Source organism: Hyla sarda, chromosome 1 (genome assembly GCF_029499605.1).
Source record: "Hyla sarda isolate aHylSar1 chromosome 1, aHylSar1.hap1, whole genome shotgun sequence".
Taxonomy (NCBI): domain Eukaryota; kingdom Metazoa; phylum Chordata; class Amphibia; order Anura; family Hylidae; genus Hyla; species Hyla sarda.
The window spans coordinates 457,291,279-457,316,711 of record NC_079189.1 but is presented as its reverse complement, the minus strand read 5'-3'; the positions used below and the strand labels follow the sequence as shown (position 1 = coordinate 457,316,711).

General features: G+C 45.3%; 1 protein-coding gene across 5 annotated transcripts in view; it reads right to left on the bottom strand.

Moving 5' to 3' along the window:
* The window catches only part of DHX37 (DEAH-box helicase 37), a 98,725-nt gene that overhangs the window by 71,236 nt on the left and 2,056 nt on the right, over positions 1-25,433 (bottom strand). For 3 of the 5 annotated variants that reach the window (XM_056533810.1, XM_056533820.1, XM_056533792.1), the window contains exons 2-6: positions 13,205-13,317; positions 12,959-13,125; positions 11,236-11,348; positions 3,795-4,146; positions 2,298-2,446 (exon numbers count right to left, since the gene is read on the bottom strand). In XM_056533810.1, the coding sequence (XP_056389785.1) occupies positions 2,298-2,446; positions 3,795-4,146; positions 11,236-11,348; positions 12,959-13,125; positions 13,205-13,307 (884 nt within the window). In that variant the 5' untranslated portion in view covers positions 13,308-13,317. Of the gene's footprint in view, positions 1-2,297; positions 2,447-3,794; positions 4,147-11,235; positions 11,349-12,958; positions 13,126-13,204; positions 13,318-22,931; positions 22,951-23,018; positions 23,367-25,433 lie in introns of those variants that run through there. The other 2 variants (XM_056533801.1, XM_056533829.1) reach the window with 2 other exon arrangements.

Here is a 25,433-nt window from a genome sequence, read left to right as displayed (position 1 = left end):
CAAGTGAACAAGTTAAATAGATTTGTAAATTACCTAAATTTAAAAAAAAAACTTAACCCTTCCAGTACTTATCAGCTGCTGTATGCTCCAGAGGAAGTTCTTTTCTTTTTTAATTTATTTTCCGTCTGACCACAGTGCTCTCTGCTGACACCTCTGTCCATGTCAGGAACTGTCCAGAGCAAGAGAGGTTTGCTCCTACTCTGGACAGTTCCTGACATGGACAGATGTGTCAGCAGAGAGCACTGTGGTCAGACTGAAAATAATACAAAACTTTCTCTGTAGTATAGCAGCAGCTGAAGGGGTACTGAAAGGCTTAGGATTTTTCAACAGAATTTACAAATCTGTTTAACTTTTTGGCACCAGTTCATGTGAAAATATTTTTTTCTAGCGGAGTACCTCTAAGGTTTTTGCAGCTAAGGAGAGAATGGATAGAAAAGGTGACCACGCATGTGAAAGGCACTCTATTCAAATCTATGGGTAAAAGGAAAAACCCACTTTCACTTAACCTACTTCTAGACAACTAGGGCTGGTTTAAGAAACAATCATAATAACCAGATATAATATGTTTAGACTTGATCTGAGATGGTGAAAGTATTTTCTTTTATAATCTTGGTTTAATTCTTTGAAGTATTTACAGTGCCCAATGCAGGAACAATTCAAGCTTTGTTCTGTATAAAAACAGCGTGTGGGCTAGATATAAGCACATGATCATGAACAGCCTAAGAAATTACAAGCACAAGAAAGACATCAAATATCTTTCAATTTTCCAACGTTAACCCCTATGTCACCTACATGTATGACAGTATTTTGCGCCACCATTTTTTGTAGTCATGAGTAATTTAGGTATGCCTCTAAAGCATCTTTTTAAAATCTGTTGAACAAATCACAGTATTAAAAATGGAGCACAAATGTGGAGCAAATTAATATCGTCACTTTTCAACATAAGGCCACTTTTTTTTAGTCAATTTCACTTGAACATGGTTTCCCTAGTATTGTTAGAATAGAGAGGATGATGTAATGATATAAGGAATCTTACTATAATAATTTTCATACTGCATACTGAGTATACATTGGCATTAAACTCAAAAGAAGGTGATCCCCAGCTCCCAAAAAATTGATATTAAAAATCTTAAAACAACTTTAATAGTTCATCATATGACACCCAAGGCGATTGTAAATCCAAAGAAACTCCAACGCGTTTCAAACCGTCTGGTTCTTTATCATGATTAAGAACCAGACGGTTCGAAACGCATCAGAGTTCCTGTGATTTTTACTAGGGATCGAACGATTATCGGTTTGCCCGATATTATCGGCCGATAATCGCGATTTTGAACATTATCGGTATCGGCAATTACCTTGCCGATATGCCAATAATGCCCCAGCCAGAGACGACCATCACCGCCGCTGTCCCATTGCCTCCCCCCATCCTCTGCCCACATACCGCCGCTGCCCCATTGCCTCCCCCCATACCGCCGCTGCCCCGTTGCCTCCCCCCATCCCTGGTGTTATAATTACCTATTCCCGGGTGTCCCCTATCCTTCTGGCTCCTACGCTGTGCGCTGCGTAATGACGAGTGACATCCCCAACGCGACGTCACCGTCAGTGCGCACAGTGACAGTGCAGGACGCCTCCGAAGCCAGAAGGCTCGCGGACCCCCGGGAACAGGTAATTATAACACCGGGGATGGGGGGAGGCGATGGGGCGGTGGCGGTATGTGGGCAGAGGATGGGGGGGGAGACGATGGGGCAGCGGCATGTGGCCAGAAGATGGGGGAGGCAATGGGGCAGCGGTATGTGGGCAGAGGATGGGAGGGGGAGGCTATGGGGCAACTGTGGTGGTTAGACTCAGGACAGGCAGGGGGAGAGAAGCGGGCAGCGGTCTCTGTCACCGCAAAAGCCGCTGCAGTTCATTGATTTAAAGCGCCCGCTTGAAATCATTGATCTGCAACGGCTTCTGCCCTGCCGGGGGGTTGAAATAGCCGATAACTTATACCGGAATATCGGTATAAGTTATCGGCTATTGGCCTGAAAGGTGACAGATTATAGATATCAGTCGATCCCTAATTTTTACATTCACCTTTTACATTTGGGGAGCTGGATTATCACCTTCTTTTGAGTTTAAAGCATTTTGTGCTTCCAGATCTTACATTTGTGCAAGCTCAGCGAACATACATATCGACAGTGTGGTGAGCTGGCTATACCTTCTGTATTGTGGCTATACTGAGTATACATGCCTTTTTTTACTTGCAATCATTGTCCCTCGTGTATTTAACCCTTGCATTTGAAACAATGATGTACCTTCCATAGCCAGCTTCATAGAGGAATTGTGGCACCTGAGTGGTCTTTCCACTGCCTGTCTCACCACATAACACAACAACAGGGTTTTCCTTAATGGCTTCCATAATGACTTGTTCTTCAGCCAGGATTGGAAGCTTTAACCTGGCCTCCTAGATAAGACAAAGAAAAGATTGTACTTGTCACTTATTTGAATAAGTCCCTGTATCATGGCTGAAATGTTGCACATTTATGGATGAATTAAGTGCAAAATATATGTGGTATCAAAAGAACACAGCGTTGGGGTCCTGAGGATTTCACACCATTTCTGTTTGCTTTCTTTCGGTTATTCTTCATCACTTTTACTATGTTTGTGTTGGTACAATGCAAACAACAGGGCTGCAAATACAATCACTATACTGGCCACTTTATTAGGTACACCTTGCTAGAACTGGGTTGGACCGCATCTTTTGCCTACATTCTTAATGGCATACTTTCTGCAAGGTGCTGCAAACATTCCTCAGAGATATTGGTACATATAGACATGATGGCATCACACATTTGCTACAGATTTGTCTGCTGTACATCCATGATGTGAATCTCCTGTTTAACCACATCCCAAAAGTGCTCTATTAGATTGAGATCTGGTGACTGTGGAGGCCATTGGAGTACAGTGATCTCATTGTTATGTTCAAGAAGCCAGGCTGAGATGATGCAAGCTTTGTGACATGGTTCATTATCCTATGAAAGTTGCCATCAGAACATTGGTACTAAAAAGATGGACATGGTCTGCAATAATACTCAGGTAGGCTGTGGTGTTTAAACAATGCTCAGTTGGTTCTTAGGGGCCAAAAGTGTGCCAAAAGTGTCCCCCACACCCACTTGAAATGTTAATACAAAGCAGGATGGATACATGCTTTAAGTTGTTTACTCCAATTTCTGACTATGCCATCTGCTAGACTGTTAAGACCTGGCACGATGTTTACAGTTTTCTACTGTAAATTATGGCGAGCCTGTGCAAACTGAAGCCTCATGTTTCCCATTCTTAGCTGAGAGGAATGGCCCCGGGTGTGGTCATCAGCTGTTGTAGCCCATCTGCTTGAAGGTTCAATGAGTTGTGCAATCAGAGATTATATTTTGCATACACTGTTTGTAACAAGTTACTGTGACATTGTTGTCATCTTGAACCAATATTCCCATTTATCTCTTACCTCTGACAACAAGGCACGTTCAAAGTCACCTAAATCCCCTTCCTTCCCTGTTCTGATGCTTGGGGTGAAATTTAGCAAGTGTTGGTGACCACATCTACATGCCTAGCTGCACTGAGTTATAGCCATGTAATCGGGTGATTATCCATTTGTGTGAACAAATGATTGAACAAGTGTACCTAATAAAGTGGCCAGTGGGTGTATCTTTGTGACTGTCAGTAGTCATTGCATATAGTAAGGTAGCTTTCTTGTTTACCACACTGTGCTTGGTTTTGCACCATGAAGGCAGAATTCATTGAATTATATTACAAACCTGTATTTCTGGAGACCTGTCCAAAGGAATGAATATTGCTGGCTGTGAGGATGGGGGATCAGGCTTGTCTTTAGATGTTTTCTCAGTATGTTCTGGCTTAGATTCTGCTGGGATACTCTGTGAGACCTCTGTGTCCATGGGCTTTACAGGAGAACTGATATTATCTCTATCCTTTTCTTCAATCTTCTCAGCTGCAGTGCTCTCCTCTTCCTCACCAGAACTGTCAGAAGAAATCTCACTGTCTGTCTGTTCCCCATCATCTTCTATTGGAGCTTTTCGCCTTCGCTTCTTATTGGCTCCGCTGATGCTATTTATGCATTGCAATGCTTGACTGTTAACATCAGAAATTGTCCTATAAAAGGAAAGAAGACTGTCAGCAAAACTGTAGATTGACCTGAGGGGTGAGAGCCAAACCAAATAAGCAAGGGCCACATGGTGACTTTGGCCATTAAAGGGTTAGTCCGTCCGTAAAAATCTTATCCCCTATGCAAAAGGATGTTGGATAAGATGTCTGATCATGGGGGGGGGGGGGGGGGGGGGGGCTTGCCGCTGGGACCCACCTACGATCTCCAGTCTGGCACCCCAGTCATCTAGTGCATGGAGCGAACTTCGCTCCATGCCGGATGACGGGCAAATACCTCTGTCACGCCCCCTCCAATTATGCCTATTGGAGAAAGCATGACGGCTATGTACTAGCCATCATGCCCACTCCCCACAAGACATGAATGGAGGGGCAGTGACATCACGAACACAGAAGCTCCTATCTTCCGTGTTCAGAATGCCGAGGAACCGGCCTGGAGATCGTGGGGGTTCGTGCGGCTGGACTCCCCGTGATCAGACATTTTATCAAAGGATAAGATGTCTAGGAGCAGAGTTCCCCATTAAACATTTCACACAGACAAAGATTGCCATTGCCATTGGAATTGGGTGGGTGCTGTGTGCTCCAATGAAGGCTACGAGAAAGAGATTTTACAGCGAGTACAAAAAAAAACTCCTTTTCTCGGTCGCCTTATTGGGGGACACAGAGACAATGGGATGTCCCAAAGCAGTTCATGGGGTGGGAAAAACAACCACCAGAGATAGGGATGTCAGTGCGGTGACTGAATCACAACCACAGGCAAGAGACCACGGATGAGACCCTGAAGGAACAGGAAACCAGCAGGTAAACCGCCAAGCTGCACCAACAGACCATGTGCAGCAGGCAAGGACCCGGAAAGAAAGGAACCTTTACAAGGGAGAGGCTGGGGACCGAAAGCCAACCGGATTAGGCAAGAAACTGCCACTCTGGGACCCAAACAAGAGGAAACAAGCTCCAGAGAGAGATGGGAAGATGCTTGACTACCGAGGCTCAGACGGAAGAAGGGGAGCGACAAGGGAACCCCTGCATCGAGACCTGCCTGAACGGAGAGCAGGAAAAACCAACGCCAAAGGCCAGGAGAGAAAAATCCAGGAGAGGCCAGAAGGGAGAGCCTGGCATGGCATTAGCCCCAATCGGAGGTGCCAGGCCGAAGAGAGAGAGAAAGACAGGAAGCGACCACTGGGCACACCCAACAAGAAGGCGAAAAGCATGACCCACTGCCAGGCCGCAGCACCAAGACTCGCTTCCGGAACCCGCCAGTGCAGAGAAAACCACTGAAGGAGGAAAGATGACAGTACGGAGCAACCTGCTGACTACCCGTACTGAGAAGCCCGGGTCCGAAAACCACAGTTCCAAGACAAGCTGTCAGAAAACTAGTAGCAGAGAGGACTGACGGAACAAGACCAAACAGCCTGGAAGGCGGGAAGAGTGCCATTAGGCGGAACACGTCCGCGAAGGAAGCACGGAGAAACCAGGCTGGGACCACCAGTACGACTGGAATGCCCTCGGATACAAGGCCCCCAGCAGGAGGAATGACCGAGACAAGTCCCACCGAACTGCCGGAAAGGCCGAAGGATTGACTGAGTCGCCTCAGTGCTGAGGCATGCTACGGCCGTACGGAAGAACATCAATTCAAGAAGGTTCTGACAAGGCAGAGACCCCTCCAATGCCAAGGTCACCAGAGAAAAGTGCCATACCAGGGGAGAGCCAAATAAGGCGAAGAAAAGGGCAATGTAAAAGACATTGTGGCCACTTAGGCCACCACCCACCCACACTCGCAGACACAAGCAAGGAGTGAAAGGACAGGACAGACTGAGCATGGAATCCACAGTGGACCCAGTAGGAAAGTCACCCCCGAGTAGTGCTGGGCGATATGACCAAAAATGAGTATCACTGTATTTTTTTTACATTGAGACTTGCATTGAGGTGGGCTTTTGGAACTAAATGATCTGAACACTGGGGCAGTGGAGTACCCTTTTAAATAGAAACTGGACTATATAGTAGTGTATAGTAGTGTATAGTATAGGTCAGTGTTTCCCAACTAGGGGTGCCTCCAGCTGTTGCAAAACTACTACTCCCAGCATGCCCGGACAGCCAACGGCCAAACCCCCACCCCCAAATCATGTGACCCGCCAGGGCTGTTCTGACCCGTGCGCAGTGTTCGGCTTCACCCCCCCCCCCCGTTCCAAATCATGTGATACGCCAGCAATTAATGTTCTGCCCCCCGCCCCCCCAATTAATGATCAGCCCAGCGGGGCACTACTCACAGATGTCACGTTTAAGCACTGCCCTCCTCTTCTTTGTTGGGGGCCGCCGGCGATGGAACTCACTGTACACCAGTGGTCTCCAACCTGCAGACCTCCAGTTGTTGCACAACTACAACTCCCAGCATGCCCGGTCAGCCAATGGCTGTCCGGGCATGCTGGGAGTTGTAGTTTTGCAACAGCTGGAGGGCCTACTGTAGGTATAGTATATTATACAGACCCCTGTCCATCCCAGAACCCTGACTCACCTTCCCAGTTGCTGCAGGGACCATCCGGGGAGGGTGGTCCGGGCCATCCATCCTTCCTGTAGTGTCCGGCGGCATTCCGGGTGGAGGGTGAACCGGTCCGGGCTGTCCTTCTTCTCCGGGGGTCCTCTTCTCCACTCCGGGCAGGCTCCGGCCTAGTAACGCTGCATAGACGCCGCTGCGCAGCGACGCACCTGACGTCACAGCGTAGCGGCGTCTATGCAGCGTACTAGGCCGGAGCCTGCCCGGAGTGGAGAAGAGGACCCCCGGAGAAGAAGGACAGCCCGGACCGGTTCACCCTCCACCCGGAATGCTGCCGGACACTACAGCAAGGATGGATGGCCTGGACCACCCCCATTACGGGTAAGTTTAACTTTTTTTATTGACTCGGAGGGTGGGGGAGGGGCCCGACCGGTATAGCGGTATGGGCAAAAATTCGTGGGAGAAAAAAAAAAAAAGGTATCCGGTTCATACCAGTATACCGTCCAGCACTACCCCCGAGTAAGCAAAAAAAATAAAAAAAAAGGCAAAGAAGGGAAGACTTCAAGGCACGTAAGGTCCTGGGGGGCGGAAGGTAAATAAAGAAGATGGACGACCAGCACAGAAATGTAAATGGCATCATTTAAAACCAAAACAACATACTGCAGCCTAAGGCAGCGCCAAAACCAGGGCATGCAGAAAGAGGGCAACAAGGAAGAAGGCCCCTAAGATACACCAAAGTGTAGAGACCGCTAAAAATAGAACCATACAAGGACCGCCAAGACCAATCGGATAAAAACGCCTCCCCCACAAGTAAAGGTAGCAGGAAGGCCGAAATGGCCATTTCAGGAACCACAAGGGATCGCTGGTACGTCACCCAAGAGAGGAAGGCAAGGCAGGTACCGCCACGGGAGCCACCAACATTACCCCAGGAAAGCAACCACTGTAGCTGCCTCAACGTCCACAGCACTCCGTTTAAGGAAAGGTAAAAACAATGGTCAGGATAGCAAGCCCAAAACCAGGCGGAGGAGAGAGAACGACGACCATAAGAGGAATAGTAGGAACCACACCAAATTGTCAGCACTCCGTTAAGGAAAGGGGAGCGTGATGGCCGAAGGATTAAGAGAAGGCATCCCACAAAAAACCATCAGTACAGCCGTTGCCGCAGTGGTAACGTGATGGCTGTACCAGACACAGCAGGAATCATAAAAAAAGGCCTGCCTCGAAAGGGGGACAAAGTCATGACCTTATGAACATAGTCGGCATCCTACAAACTGCACCCCCTATGCCAAGGGGAAGAGCAAGCCAAAAATTCACAAGAGTGCCTCTTGGAACTTCACCTGGAAAATAAGTCACCAGACTGTAACCGCAGGAGCGGCAAGAATGGGGTAGGTGACCTGGCCGGGTAGAAAACCATGCAGACACAGTCTGGCTATCTGGCATAGGGACCATGATCACACAGGGTTCTGTAGACAGAATCACACACAGAAAGTGGGTTACCAGCCTTCAGCCGTGAGAGCTGCAGGCATGTAGGGAGGAACCTGGTAAAGGAGGGAATCCAGCAAACCAGTATGTGATGTATTGTATAGGGCCCAAGGAGCAACACTGGGAAACTCAACTGTAATTACACCTTGGCAGTGGGAAGTGTATGGTAGTGGACTCGTAGTAGTAGACCATGCAAACAACTGTCAGGCTGACTGGTATAGGATTTCTGAATTCTCGGACACTCCATCGAACCCCCTAAAGAAAGTGGGGTATTTGACTACAACCGAACAAACAAACTGGCGGTGTAAGAGACTCAGCAGATGAAAGTCTGGCTGACTGTCACCAGTCCCGAGTACCTTCAAGGACCCTCATCCGGAGTCTTTATACCAGCAGAGAGATACAGGAGACCTGACCAAGGCCGAGGCCGCCCAGATATGGAAGACCGACAGTGATGGAGACCGTACAGACAACAGTCTGGTTGAACAAGTACACTTCCAGGCACTGGATAAAAGGGGACAGACAGATAGGAGATCACTGTGCCCCCCTGCCGCATGTGGGAGGGAGGGGAAGCCTAGGAGCCATAGATAGTATCCCCGGCACCTTGGGAGATCGGGTAGGATGAGGAGCCGTGGAATGCATCCTTGTACCCCATCTAGGGTCCATAGGACACGTCTTCGTACACCTCCACAGCAGTGGGGTACTGGAACTCCAGCCTCGGATACAACAGATGAGTGACAGACGGTGGAGGAAACCACGCAGACCACTGTCTGGCTTACTGGTATGGGTAAATAGTAGACAACGGGTCACTCCGTTGAACACCTTGCATCCGCAGTGGGGTACTGGAATGCCAGCTGTGCACGCGGCAGCTGAGAGATGAGTGACATGCGAGACTAGTGTCCAGCATATAGACATCAGGACCAATCCACTTCCACGGAGACCTCACACTTAATGGGGGGGATCCGGAGCCCTACCACGGATGCGGCAGCCTGTGGAGTAGGGAATCATATTGTAAGACACACCAGAACACCCCCATGATGGGTGACCGGCAGACGTGACAGAGTGCCCTTAGCGTCTGCCAGGAATACAAAAAAAATTCTTGCAATTCTGGGCACGACAGGCATGACATGGCATGGCACTCAGTGGTAGACCCTGAATATATGCCTGACAGTTTCCGAGGGATCGAGAAATCCCTGGCAGTAGCCCGCCACGTCGGTGCACATATGTTCCCTGACAGTGAGAACCCTGCAAAAAATAGATACGCCAGAGGCATACCACAACTGACAATGTAAATAGTCTAAAGCTGGGTTCACACCACGTTTTTGAAATACAGTTTCTGCATCAGGTTTTTGATGAAAAAATGATTCCTCAAAACTGGACTAAACTGTATCAAAATGTGAGTACAAATTTTAACCTGTATACAGTTGAAAACCGTATACGGTTTTAAAAAAAGGATGTCCGTTTGCATCCGTTTTTAAGAAAAAAAACTTAGACTTTTTAACTTTTCTCTCCATTATGAATAAAGTTTCACTTGTTTCATTGAAATTCCAAGAAAAAAAAAACTGTGCAAAGTCAAAAACCGTATGGTGAAAACCAGATGGAACCGTACGGTTCCCATTGACTCCCATGTTAAAAAAAAAATTTATACGTTTCAATACAGTTTTTCCCCCGGACCAAAAACCGTGGTAGGTTACGGTTTTAGGTACGGGAAACAAACTGACAAAACCATACATGATGCGAAACGTACACAACCTGATGCATCTTTTGGCATACGGTTTTCAATGGAGAGTCAATGCATACGGTTTTCAATAGGGTTCTGTACGGTATTCAAATTGAAAACGTATTGGGGAACTGTATTGCAAAAACGTGATGTCAAGCCTAAAGCAGGCCACCGAACAGGGTGACTGAAGGAATAAAGTGGCCCCCCAATTCCGTCCCTAGAAAAGGAACCCTGCAGATATTAAACTGATAAAAACAGATGTGACAGGCCAAGGCTGTAACAGCGCTTGGTTGCCACAAAGGGGAGCTCATGGAGCAATGAAAAATCCAGGGCGCAATACAATTGATGGCCACAAGAGGGCGCCAAACAACATCAAATGGTCTGAGTGACCAGTGGTGAATTTATTTTTAAACTTTGACCCACAACACAGCCAGCCGAGAAGGGAGGCCACACTAGAAGAACACCGCCCCCAGAGCCGTCCTCAGACTAGGAAAAGTATGGGGGAGGGGGGAACTTGTGGTAAGATGCGGCACCAGGGGAAGCGCCCGGCCGCATGGGGAGCAGTAAGCTGGCTGGTGTGCCTGCAATGAGGGGTGGCCACGTGGGACTGGAGACCCGCTGCCTGCAGCTGTAGGTCTCCGGTCAGCCCATAAAGAACACGGCCAGGACACTGCGCTTGCCGCAATGATAGGAGTAAGCGTGGGACAGGAGACCTGCTGCCTGCAGCTGTAGGTCTCAGGTCAGCCTAATAAAGAACGCGGCCAGGACACTGCACACAAGGTAGTAAGCGGGCAGATATAGCCCCCTCTAGGGAAGCGGTCAGTGTCTTCAGCCAGCTTAACACCACACTGCATCATGCCAGGCTGCCAAAGCGAGACGAGCAGGGGCAAGGGGGGGACCGGGACCCAAGGTACCATCACCAGGTTCTGGCCGTTGGCAAGAAGGGGTTAACGGTCTATACTTTTATGCACCGTGCCCCTTCTTCGCAAGTGGGAGATCAGGTAGCGCCATGCTCCTGTCACCCAACCTAGAAAAATAATAAAGGATAAACACCTAACTAGACATCGCTTGCTAGAAAATAATAAAAACAGAAAAGACCAGGTCTGGAGAGAGCTCCAGACCTGTGTCTGCCTCCTACTGACACTAAGCAAAAACTGATTAGCTCAGTGCCTGTGGGCAGGTATATCGTGCTGGGAGGAGCAGACTTTTTTTTGCCCTGTGTCAGCAGCATAATACCCATGGTCTCTGTGTCCCCCAATAAGGTGAATGAGAAATGTCACTTACTGCAATAGATGTAAAAAAAAAATTGTATCATGCCAGGTTTACCCTTATAAACACGGTTTACCTTCATTTTAAGATCTCAAAATAAAATAACACAAATTTATAATCTTACCGTTTAGTACTGTACAATCGATCCCCCGTGCCCAACTTGGAGGTTGTATACAACAGCTTCAGTTCTTTCTCAGAGGCTTGTACTTCATTCAACTTACTGAGGATATCCGCTCTCTGCCAGAAAGAGAAAATGTCAAAGTCTGTGAGGCCGTGCCCACTCCCAGATTCCCAGCGACTATTGTTTTCTTAAAGAAAACGGTCATCTGTTCACCCACACTAAACCCAATACACTGGGTTATAATGTGGATGAACAGGAGACCGATGAGGAGATATGTCCCTCCCAAGATGGGCATCCATCTTCAGTGAATTGCGTGCTGGAAGCGAATATGAATATACATTGTCACAGGTCACGTGAGCGCTCAGACAGCTCAGCGCTCACATGACCTGCGACAATGAATATTCATATTCGCTTCCAACACGCAATTCACTGAAGATGGATGCCGATCTTTGGAGGGACATATATCTGGAGGATAGGTATGTATTTAACCCCTCATCGGTCTCCGGTTCACCCACACTGTAACACTTTAGCGCGCTCACACGCTGCGCTCACGTGACCCGCGACAATGAATATTCATATTCGCCTCCAGCACGCAATTCACTGAAGATGGATGCCAATCTTGGGAGGGACATATCTCCGGAGGACAGGTATTTATTTAACCCATTAACCCCTCATCGGTCTCCTGTTCACCCACACTTTAACCCAGTGTATTGGGTTTAGTGTGGGTGAACAGATGACAATTTTCCTTTAATTTAGATTCAAGAGTAGTATAAAGACGAAAACAAAATGTCATTTTTTTTTTTTTTTTGTACCAAACAGTGCAATAAAATATTCAACTTTCATCCAACAGAAAACGTTCACAAATGGATTAGAACATGTCCCTCCGTAGGGCTGGGAGGTATACCGGTTCATACCGAATACCAAATTTTTTGGGCTGCACGATAAGAATTTCCCCCCATACCGCAATACCAGTTTAGCCCCTCCCCCTCGGGAATGTATTATCAGCCCAGCGCTGTCTCGTCCCCACATCGGGGAACTAATCCTATGTTACCCGCCAGCACTGTTCTGCCCCCCCCAATAAATTATCAGCCCAGCGGGGTACTACTCACATGTCACTCGCAAGCACTGCCCTCCTCCTCTTTGTTGGGGGCCGCCGGGCGCTGTAACTCTATACTGTACGCCAGTGGTCTCCAACCTGCAGACCTCCAGATGTTGCAAAACTACAACCCATGCTGGGAGTTGTAGTTTTGCAACAGCTGGAGGTCCGCAGGTTTGAGACCACTGCTGTACACTGTATCCCTATGCCCGGGCTGCAAAAGATAAAGAAAATAAACTGTAACTTACCTTCGGCAGCCACACGCTGGGGACGGGAACGTATGAGAGCCGTCAGCCTATCACCGGCCGGAGTGATGTCCCGCCCCGGCCAGCAAAGAGGAGGAGGGCAGTGCTTGAACGTGACATCTGTGAGTAGTGCCCCGCTGGGCTGATCATTAATTGCTGGCGGGTCACATGATTTGGAGCGGGGGGTGAAGCCGAACACCGCCGCGTGCGGGTCAGATGATTGGGGCGGGGGGGGGGGGGGGGGGCAGGGGGGCAGAACAGCACTGGCGGGTCACATGATTTGGGGGTGGGGGTGAAAATACCGTTATATACCGTGGAACCACCTTAAGTTAAAAAAATACCATGATACCATGTACAATCTCTTTCGCTATTAAAATGGACCAACCTGACTCTTTTTTTCTTTCTGTTCTAAAACCTTCTGCAGAGCTTTCTTCTGTTTTCGGCTCAGTGGTTTTTTGGTGTGAACACTCTTTGCAGCTTTTTTTTCTTTGGATTTTTTGGATGGTAACACTAATGCGTTGCTCTTGTCTACACCTTTTAGCTCTTCAGCTCCTGGAATGAAGCACATAAATAATAAAGCTAGCAGTCATATACAATATCTTCATGTTACTGTCTGCTATAAATCTCTCACCTTCTACTTCCACCTGCACATCTAGTTTAGGTTCGGACTTGTCCTCTGTACATTGCCCTTGTTGTCTTGCCTTCCAATTATGTCTCTTTCTCAGTTTACCCATTCTGGTATTTCTGTAGTGAGACATAAGATGACATTAATATTTCTTCTGCATCCAATGGTAACACAGAAAAGTGGCATCTTCTGCATAGTGCAGGGCTGAAAGTAATAGTGATGATAACGATTCCAGCACCAAGGTGAAGATGCTGAAACTACAGAAAATATGCAGATTGTAGAATCACCTAGATGGCTTTACTGTCATATAGCATGGCTATTAGAACCTTAGGAGCCTTTTAATAAATTAGTACAATGCTTCTCTTTGGTATGTAGGGATAAATAAATGACTGTATACTAGATAGAAGATACTGATAACACACCAGGGACAATTTGATACAAATTATGTCAAATATCCAAGGAGGTGAATATGAGTTAATACGGGGGGTTAGCAGGACCCTCATCTATTAACTAGAGCAAAAGCGGGAGCAAAGAGAATCTCTACTTCTAGGGAATCCAGTAAGTGCATACAGCACACCTTCACAAATGGAATATTGTAGTGCTTCACTTTTCCAGTGGTGCGGCATGAAGGGGACGACCCATTTGTAGCAATCTATACAGTTATAAAGTCAATGCTCATCTTTTTTTCAAAAACAAATAACCCAATTTTTGAATGGGTGGGTGTAAAAATTGGGTTATTTGTTTTTGAAAAAGATGAGCAGTGGCCTTATAACTGTATAGGAAATATGAGAAAGGTCAATACAGATACCTATTCCAAGACCTTTTCATATCTAGGACTGTAAATAGAACAATAGGGATGCTTATTATGTGTGGAAGAATGTGAGGGTTTCTAAATCAACATAGAAAGGGATTTTTTACTATGGCTAGTAAAGAAAAGCTTAGTTGTATTAGTTGTAGCTAACATCAGGTTCTAACAATACAACAGGATGTATTCCAGGCTTTGGCATTCCAGGGGCTTGGAAGCAGCTCTTTGACACTATTCCTTAAAGTGTACCTGTTGTTAGCAAAACCTATTTATATAATGTAGATAATAACATAATATGTATATTTGTAATATACAGCGTGTTCGCTCCGGGTCTGATTACGGACGACCACCGGGCCAGTGGCATGTGACGTCACGCCTCCGCCCCCGTGTGACGTCACGCTCCGCCCCCTCAATGCAAGCCTATAGGAGAGGGCATGATAGCTATCACGCCCCCTCCCGTAGGCTTGCATTGAGGGGCGGAGCGTGACGTCACACGGGGGCGGAGGCGTGACGTCACACGCCTTCGGCCCTGTGGTCGTCGGTAATCAGACCCGGAGTGAACACGCTCCGGGGGCTGATTACAAACGGTGTGCCGCGTGCATGATCCCGGGGGTCCCCAGCGGAGGGACCCCTGCGATCAGGCATCTTATCCCCTATCCTTTGGATAGGGGATAAGATGTGTAAGCACCAGAGAACCCCTTTAAAGGAAAACGGTCACCCGCACTATAACCCGATAAACCGGGTTACAGTGCGGGTGAACAGGAGACCAATGCCTACTAAGCACTTGTGTGACCGGTGCTTATGAATTTTTCACAGCAGCAAAGAACTGTCAGATTAAAGGTTCCTCTCTATGTATCACAGCAACTGAAAATAACCTTTTTCTAAAACATATATACTTTAATGATATGCTTTAAAATAAGAATAACTAAAGCAAAAAATAATAAACTATAATTAGTGACCTATAGGTGAAAAAATATGTCAAAAAAAGAGACACAGGTCCTATTGGTAAATGGGCAGCCCCCTATGAGAGAGAATGTACCACAACCATCGATCACTACGGATATATCAGTGGTACAATTAGATACATTCTCATATATATACAATGGTACTACTCATTATCTAGGACCTCTCTCCACACCACGTGAGAAAAGTGATAAGATAAATGTTACAATTTGGTATCCGTTCCGACGCGTTTCCCCCCAACTTGTGGGGTTTCTCAAGGAACTAATGGGATACAATCAACAGTCATAAAAATCGTCTCTGGTGTTTTTAGATTGTCTCTGATGCAGTAGGTGCCTGAATAAAAGAATACATAAACACACTATTTGCATCTCTCTCAAACCAGCATAAAAACTGCTAAATATGTACATGAAAGAAATGAAAATAAAAGGATATTTATATAGAAACTCTCCCCAGGAGGGGTACATACCATAACTTGATTGACACCACTCTCAAGGCTGATAAATTATGGACAGTATAATGTACTGCATCTCCAAAGAAGAAGCACTAGATAAACAAGCAGCAGTACATGTCCGTCAGTTTTTAAACTACATTGCAATAACACAATAAAGCAGGGGGGGACATGATATAAAAAAGTACCCAGTTGTGATACATACCTATCTTATGCCCGCCTTGTACCAACGATGGATACCGAGCGCCAGGATAAGCGCACTGTTTAATCACAGGCGGCATGTGTATGGCTCAGTACACTGCCATTAAATACACAGGCCGGCATACATTTCCGGGGTAGCACCGATTCACTTCCGGTGTTTACCCGGCTGTGTAATGCGCATGCGTGACTTCCCTGCTTCTGAAGGTGTTTTCTATGATGTAACTCCGATCAGGCGCAGGCGCACTCAGATTACACAGAGATCACAACAGTGTCTCCGTGTGTGCCTATTGCGCATGACCGGAGCTACTCCCGATCATGTGACCGTCATGTGATTTTAATGTTTACAAACAATATGGTAAAGAATGGACCAGGTCAGTCCACGCAATCCCATAGTGTACAATCAAGGTAAGTATGACCTGCTGGCCATCGGGGAGGTTTATATTACAAAAGATGTAAATTTATTATTATTACAAGACAAGATGTAAATTTATTATTATTACAGGACACCTTATATGGTAATTATTATGAAGGTTTGTGATTATGTCCGCAGATTTGGATGTACTTATGATCACCAAAGCCATTGTCCTTCCATATTATTTAACAAAAAGGAGGAGAAAGAGGTGGTTATAGAAAAAGAAGAAGAAGAAGTTGTAAGAAAATAATGAAGATAATAATACTAACACTTAGAGTAGCAGAGGAAAAGATCAAAAGATCAAACATTCTGGTAATATATTGAGATGATATAGCTACCCAGAGTACATCATACCTTCCTCTTAAATCTATATCTGTTTCGGATCCCCATTAATATTATCATTGCTCCCAGCCAAATCAGGTTTTATGACTATATCTTGTTATGGGAGACATATGTAAAGTGGGCTCCAGAACTTATGTAGAGGAAATGAAAAAGATAGGAATAAACAAAAAAGAGGGGGAGACAGCGGTGCCCCCCTGAATCTAAATCCTCAACCCTCTGTCCCTACCTTTTGAGGGACCCACCTCCTTAACAGGGTGGCCTCAACCACGAGGACTTTCCCTCCCTTACTAAGTGATTGATCTATCCGATTCACATCCTACAGAAAGGAAAAATGGGACGAATGTCTTTGGCGATCCCATCCACACAAATCTATAATCACAGCCTGTCACCAAATTATAGTTAGTCTTCATAATGTTCACCAAATAAGTATTAGCTCCTATGTTGGAGACGAATAGATACCCTAAAACAAGGGGGGGGGGGAGAACAAGGCAATTTATCACATCTCCTAGTCTCCTGTAGCCTAAGCTAATCCTCCTTTTATCATCCAATAAAGTGACACTGTAAATTATCCCTGTTCAATAAAGGGTGTGAATAAGAGGCTCTCATTTAAGCCATAAGGTCTCACTGTCTTAAGTCTGAAAATCCATTCAGCCTCCTTCCTCAAAATCTTTCTATCCATATCACCTCTCCTTATACTCGATCTGATGACCTCTATCACCTGAAATGTTAATACCTTAGGATCTCCATTGTGTTGTTCCCACACATGTTTGGCTATAGAGGTGTCATGTCTGTGTCGTATGTCACCTAGATGTTCACCCACCCTCCTTCGTATCTCACGGCTTGTTTTCCCCACATAACCTAATGGGCATGTACATCTACATAAATAGACCACTCCACTTGTTTTACAGTTTGCGAAGTCCCTGATCTTAAATTCTTCACCTGTATGATCGTTCTTAAAGGTTTTGGATTTGTCCATAAAAGGGCATGCTATACAGTTCCCTCCACATCTAAAAGTGCCTATAGGCTTTCTCGCCAACCATGATCCTGATGTTTCTTCTCTTTCGAAGTGGCTATGGACCACAAAGTCCCTGATGGATCTTCCTCTTCGAAAAGTGATGGACGGATGGTCAGATAACACATCTTTCAAGTGAGGGTCAGTTTTTAGAATGCCCCAGTATCGACCCAAAATCCTTTTAACCTGTTCTGATCTTTCATCAAAAGTGCCTATCAGGCGGATCTGTTTGTTGTTATTGGGTGGTCTCTTTTTAGGAGTTAGAAGGTCTGTCCTATCACTCTTAAGTGCATGTTTAAAGGCTTTCCTAAGGACCCTATCGGGATACCCCCTTTCTTGAAACCTTTTTCTCAGGTCAGCCGACTGTCTAATAAAGTCCTCCCTATCTGAGCAATTGCGTCTCAGTCGTAAATACTGACCCTTGGGGATCCCGTGTTTCTGAGGGTTGGGGTGGTGACTCTCGTATCTTAATAAGTTATTGGTCGCCGTGGGTTTCCTATATATGCTCGTCCTAAGGCTCCCCCTTCCGTCTTTCTCAATTAGCACATCCAAAAACGGGAGGGATACAGAGCTGCTTTCTGATGTAAACCGCAGCCCGATAGGATTATGATTGAGGGATGATACGAACTCCTTAAACAAAGCCTCCGTTCCTTTCCACAATATAAACACGTCGTCTATGTATCTTCCCCAATATAGAATTTTTGATGTATACTGGTTTTCCTCCTCTCCAAATACAATGTTATCCTCCCCTGGGTTGGTGGGAGGATAACATTGTATTTGGAGAGGAGGAAAACCAGTATACATCAAAAATTCTATATTGGGGAAGATACATAGACGACGTGTTTATATTGTGGAAAGGAACGGAGGCTTTGTTTAAGGAGTTCGTATCATCCCTCAATCATAATCCTATCGGGCTGCGGTTTACATCAGAAAGCAGCTCTGTATCCCTCCCGTTTTTGGATGTGCTAATTGAGAAAGACGGAAGGGGGAGCCTTAGGACGAGCATATATAGGAAACCCACGGCGACCAATAACTTATTAAGATACGAGAGTCACCACCCCAACCCTCAGAAACACGGGATCCCCAAGGGTCAGTATTTACGACTGAGACGCAATTGCTCAGATAGGGAGGACTTTATTAGACAGTCGGCTGACCTGAGAAAAAGGTTTCAAGAAAGGGGGTATCCCGATAGGGTCCTTAGGAAAGCCTTTAAACATGCACTTAAGAGTGATAGGACAGACCTTCTAACTCCTAAAAAGAGACCACCCAATAACAACAAACAGATCCGCCTGATAGGCACTTTTGATGAAAGATCAGAACAGGTTAAAAGGATTTTGGGTCGATACTGGGGCATTCTAAAAACTGACCCTCACTTGAAAGATGTGTTATCTGACCATCCGTCCATCACTTTTCGAAGAGGAAGATCCATCAGGGACTTTGTGGTCCATAGCCACTTCGAAAGAGAAGAAACATCAGGATCATGGTTGGCGAGAAAGCCTATAGGCACTTTTAGATGTGGAGGGAACTGTATAGCATACCCTTTTATGGACAAATCCAAAACCTTTAAGAACGATCATACAGGTGAAGAATTTAAGATCAGGGACTTCGCAAACTGTAAAACAAGTGGAGTGGTCTATTTATGTAGATGTACATGCCCATTAGGTTATGTGGGGAAAACAAGCCGTGAGATACGAAGGAGGGTGGGTGAACATCTAGGTGACATACGACACAGACATGACACCTCTATAGCCAAACATGTGTGGGAACAACACAATGGAGATCCTAAGGTATTAACATTTCAGGTGATAGAGGTCATCAGATCGAGTATAAGGAGAGGTGATATGGATAGAAAGATTTTGAGGAAGGAGGCTGAATGGATTTTCAGACTTAAGACAGTGAGACCTTATGGCTTAAATGAGAGCCTCTTATTCACACCCTTTATTGAACAGGGATAATTTACAGTGTCACTTTATTGGATGATAAAAGGAGGATTAGCTTAGGCTACAGGAGACTAGGAGATGTGATAAATTGCCTTGTTCTCCCCCCCCCCCCCCCCCTTGTTTTAGGGTATCTATTCGTCTCCAACATAGGAGCTAATACTTATTTGGTGAACATTATGAAGACTAACTATAATTTGGTGACAGGCTGTGATTATAGATTTGTGTGGATGGGATCGCCAAAGACATTCGTTCCATTTTTCCTTTCTGTAGGATGTGAATCGGATAGATCCATCACTTAGTAAGGGAGGGAAAGTCCTCGTGGTTGAGGCCACCCTGTTAAGGAGGTGGGTCCCTCAAAAGGTAGGGACAGAGGGTTGAGGATTTAGATTCAGGGGGGCACCGCTGTCTCCCCCTCTTTTTTGTTTATTCCTATCTTTTTCATTTCCTCTACATAAGTTCTGGAGCCCACTTTACATATGTCTCCCATAACAAGATATAGTCATAAAACCTGATTTGGCTGGGAGCAATGATAATATTAATGGGGATCCGAAACAGATATAGATTTAAGAGGAAGGTATGATGTACTCTGGGTAGCTATATCATCTCAATATATTACCAGAATGTTTGATCTTTTGATCTTTTCCTCTGCTACTCTAAGTGTTAGTATTATTATCTTCATTATTTTCTTACAACTTCTTCTTCTTCTTTTTCTATAACCACCTCTTTCTCCTCCTTTTTGTTAAATAATATGGAAGGACAATGGCTTTGGTGATCATAAGTACATCCAAATCTGCGGACATAATCACAAACCTTCATAATAATTACCATATAAGGTGTCCTGTAATAATAATAAATTTACATCTTGTCTTGTAATAATAATAAATTTACATCTTTTGTAATATAAACCTCCCCGATGGCCAGCAGGTCATACTTACCTTGATTGTACACTATGGGATTGAGTGGACTGACCTGGTCCATTCTTTACCATATTGTTTGTAAACATTAAAATCACATGACGGTCACATGATCGGGAGTAGCTCCGGTCATGCGCAATAGGCACACACGGAGACACTGTTGTGATCTCTGTGTAATCTGAGTGCGCCTGCGCCTGATCGGAGTTACATCATAGAAAACACCTTCAGAAGCAGGGAAGTCACGCATGCGCATTACACAGCCGGGTAAACACCGGAAGTGAATCGGTGCTACCCCGGAAATGTATGCCGGCCTGTGTATTTAATGGCAGTGTACTGAGCCATACACATGCCGCCTGTGATTAAACAGTGCGCTTATCCTGGCGCTCGGTATCCATTGTTGGTACAAGGCGGGCATAAGATAGGTATGTATCACAACTGGGTACTTTTTTATATCATGTCCCCCCCCTGCTTTATTGTGTTATTGCAATGTAGTTTAAAAACTGACGGACATGTACTGCTGCTTGTTTATCTAGTGCTTCTTCTTTGGAGATGCAGTACATTATACTGTCCATAATTTATCAGCCTTGAGAGTGGTGTCAATCAAGTTATGGTATGTACCCCTCCTGGGGAGAGTTTCTATATAAATATCCTTTTATTTTCATTTCTTTCATGTACATATTTAGCAGTTTTTATGCTGGTTTGAGAGAGATGCAAATAGTGTGTTTATGTATTCTTTTATTCAGGCACCTACTGCATCAGAGACAATCTAAAAACACCAGAGACGATTTTTATGACTGTTGATTGTATCCCATTAGTTCCTTGAGAAACCCCACAAGTTGGGGGGAAACGCGTCGGAACGGATACCAAATTGTAACATTTATCTTATCACTTTTCTCACGTGGTGTGGGGAGAGGTCCTAGATAATGAGTAGTACCATTGTATATATATGAGAATGTATCTAATTGTACCACTGATATATCCGTAGTGATCGATGGTTGTGGTACATTGTCTCTCTCATAGGGGGCTGCCCATTTACCAATAGGACCTGTGTCTCTTTTTTTGACATATTTTTTCACCTATAGGTCACTAATTATAGTTTATTATTTTTTGCTTTAGTTATTCTTATTTTAAAGCATATCATTAAAGTATATATGTTTTAGAAAAAGGTTATTTTCAGTTGCTGTGATACACGGTGCTTATGAATATTTAAATCTAGCCGACGGGCCCACCTCAAAGCACAAGTCAGCGCCGGAAGAAGGGGACCTTCGGGGGATCGGGGCTCCAGATTGCAGGTAGGTATAGCAGTACGAGACCCCACAGTGTTCTCTTGTTTACCCGCACTATAACCCAGTGTATAGGGTTATAGTGCGGGTGAACGGGTGTCCATTTTCTAGGGGTGTAAGAAAAATTCGATGCACTCGATTATCGGGATTTTTTTCTTTGGCGATACTGTATCGATTAAAAATATTTTTGAATCGATCCTTTTAGGTATGTGGAATTCGTATCTCCCCTAATGATTCCTCCTAAAAGTCTTATAAAGTGTATTTAAAAAAAAAAAAAAAAAATGTTTTAATAAAAGTGTAAAATACTTTTTTTGAAACAGAATCGGGATGTATTGTATCATCATGCGTGTATTGCGATACGTATCGTATCGCCAAATTCTTGCCAATTCACACCCCTACCGTTTTCCTTTAAAAAAAAAAAATTGTATATATTTGTGGGTGAAAAAATGCTGTTCCTGCAGATATTGCCTGTGTGTGAGGAGGGAAAATCAGGAAGTGTGGGCGAGACAAGCAGGGCTATGTGCAGGCTCCTGGTTTGTCAATAAGCCTGCTGTGTGAGCCGGGGTGTGTCACAGAGCCTCACTGCACAGAGCCCTGCTTGTCCACCCACACTTCTCCACACAGGCAATAGCTGCAGGGACAAAATGATACACATTTTTAACCAATGTATATTAAAATGAGTCCAACATCACTGCTCTAGTCTTCCCCACCACATCTGCTTTCTTTCTTTCTTGGATGACACTATCCCTGCTTTCCTAATGACATCCCCAGGGTAACCTGTAGCCAATCACTGGCTTCTGTGGTAGTCACCATGAGACCACTAAGGTCAGTGATTATCTGTAGTGTACAGTATCAGTAACATTTGACACTGGAGTGAAATCTGCTCCCAGAAGTTTAACCTCTTAGATGCCAAATTGAATAACGACCAAGGAATCTAGGATGTTACTTAGCAGGTGCTGGTACGGTCACGTCAATGGGCAACCCCAAGATAAAATTGCAAGGTGCTGATCAATTGTTACAGGAACCTCCATGTAAAATCTACTATTACAGCTTGCCAGAGTAGCCCTAGAGACCAAATTGCATAATGTGATAAAAAAAAAAAAAAAAAAAAAGTCTGATCTATCCCCAAATATTGCTGCTAAAACTACAGAATACTGGGCGAAAACAAGCCAATAGTCAGTGTACGGTGTGGTTTACAACAAAAAGATCTAACATCCCTGTACCCCCCCAAGTCACCCCACAGATGGTTATTTGGCTTTGCAGAAAGTAATATCGTAATATTGGAGGGGGGGTGAGTAAGCCAAAAATTACTGTGATGGGAAAATATTAATCATTTCTTTCCAGTCACACAGAATAAGTATTTTTAGATGAAACCATATGCCACTTTGTAAGGACAAAGCACCGCACACTGACAGCTATGACATTCCCCTATACAGTCTGCGCTCTGCTGTGGATCGCAGGGAGCGGACACACACGATATATAAAGAAAGGCACACTCACGAGCAGCACTCACGATGATGGGTTCACTATGTACATGTAGCACACGTGCGGAAGGCTGAACCCGGAAGAGGAAGTGACGTCAGCGGGTCCCTAGCAACCAGAGGGCGCGTGTGTCTGAGCAGCAGCACGTGACGTCACAGTAAAGTGAAGGCTGTTTTCATGGCCTGAGCTGCTGTATGACGTGTGTGTAATACCTATCGTGAGGCTTCGTGCTTCTTCCCTTTTACATGGCGTCACTACTGAGTGACCATCATTTATCATTGCAGAGCCTTCCCTGTGTACTGAGCGCCGACCATAGGATGCTAAAAAGGGCTAACGTCACAAAGTCACCTGCTGAAGTCACAACCGGTAATAGTGATCGTGCAGAATCCCAGCAGGGTTGTGTTTATGACAACTATCTTGTGCCCACATTGCCCACACATCTCACATAAGGCCTGAGGGCAGAACAGAGGAAGACAAATGTCCCCCCTATATGGCACTCCACCTCTGTACATGTCATGAAGTATGACGACATAAAAGAAAACTATGAAGTACAGAGGTACATAGAGGCTTATCATGGTCCCTTATGCAGCCACCACCTAACTTTGATGTAATGGACCCACCTAAACGGGGATACTCATTTACAATACAGCGCATTGTTGGGGGTTGTTCTGATAGCACATCTCCTTTAAAGGGAATCTGACACCTTGTTCATCTGCACTAAAGCCAATAAACAGGTTTATAATGCGGGGAAATCTGATTAAAAAGAGGTATAACTCCTCTCGATCGGGGATGTGGTTCCAGAGATCCAGGCTGTACCATTGCAAATCCCCCCCTGAGGTTTCATGTGGCTGAAATAATTTACTTTTGATCTGACCTTTATACCACTGAAGCCCCTCCCACATGGCACAGATTGGAATTAGGTGCTGGAAATGTGATCACTTACAGATCTTGCATAATCTTACAGCTTGTCCTTTACTTAGCCCTGAATGAGCAGAGATTTACATGAATAAATGGCAAGTTATCCTGTAAATATTCCCACAAACCTAGATATCAATCTGCTCAGCTTCTCCTGCTCTACAATATGATGCCTGCAGATTGGACCCATTTTCAACATGACAGGTTATGTATTTAGCCATTTGGCCTTGCACAATGGTCTCACAATACATCTCATTGTGGCACTCTAGCACCACCACCTCTAATGCGTCACTGCTATTGTCCTGCATTATGTTTTGGAAAATACATACAGAAAGTGTGCTATGCAGTATACAAAATGTTATAATAAATCCATAAGTGGTCTAGATAAAAAAAAAACTTGGTACATTACAATGGCAATGAATAATGCAGTGAGTACAGACAGAGATGGAATTTGTGGTGATCAGTGTGCACTCTAAATGTACTATTATTAAAGGAAAATGGTCATCCTATTCACCCACACTAAACCCAATACACCGGGGTATAGTGAGGATGAACAGGAGACCGATGCAGGGTCTCTAATAGACATACCTTCTGTCCGGCATCCAATCCCTCTGAAGACCTTCTTCTATCTTCACTGAATTGCGTGCTGGAGGCAGGCCCGCTGGCTGCATTTAAATATTCATGGTTTCTGGTCACCTGAGCGCTTGTGCCTACTGAGCGCTCACGTGACCAGCGACCATGAATAATAAAATTCAGCCGGTGACCCACCTCCAGCACGCAATTTAGTGTAGATAGAAGAGGATCTTCAGAGGGACTGGGTATTAGAGACCCTGCATCGGTCTTTTGTTCACCCTCACTAAAACCCGGTGTAGGGTCACATGTAGCACATCTGCAGTATATTTGCAGGACAAATGCTGTGGATTCTGCTCTGAGCAGACAGACAGGGCTCTCCCGCTGAAGCACTGTGTGTGCAGTAAGGTTTAGAGTCAGGCCAAGAGCTGATGCGACTTTGACACATAGGCCCGCCTCCTAACCTTACTGCACACACAGGGCTGCGGCGGGGTAGCCCCATCTGTCTGTTTGTAGCAGAATCTGTAGCATATTTTCCACAGCTTCAAATATTCTGTGGATGCGCGTGTGTCCCTACTCTAAGTTTTTTCTGGGTGGAAATTTTTGTTGCTACCAACAGCTGATCGGCACCCCACCACCACCAATCAGGTATTCTGCAGAGATGTAGTGCCAAGGTGTACACAGTGAACAAAGTCTGAAGCCTTGGTGCCATGTATTGTGTAGTGGCCATGCCAGGTTACTGCATATGAATATTTCAGCAATAGGGGGACAACACTGGGCTTTCTCCTGCAATGTCTAAAATACAGTAATACATAGTTTACTCAGCTGTGCTTCCATGAAAGGTTGGATCCATGTGACACCTCTTCTGGCCCTGCAGCCTATATTCTCTAAAATGTACCTCCAAAGTTTAGAGAGACCCGCAGTCCACGCTGGGTGGTTGGGTTGCCA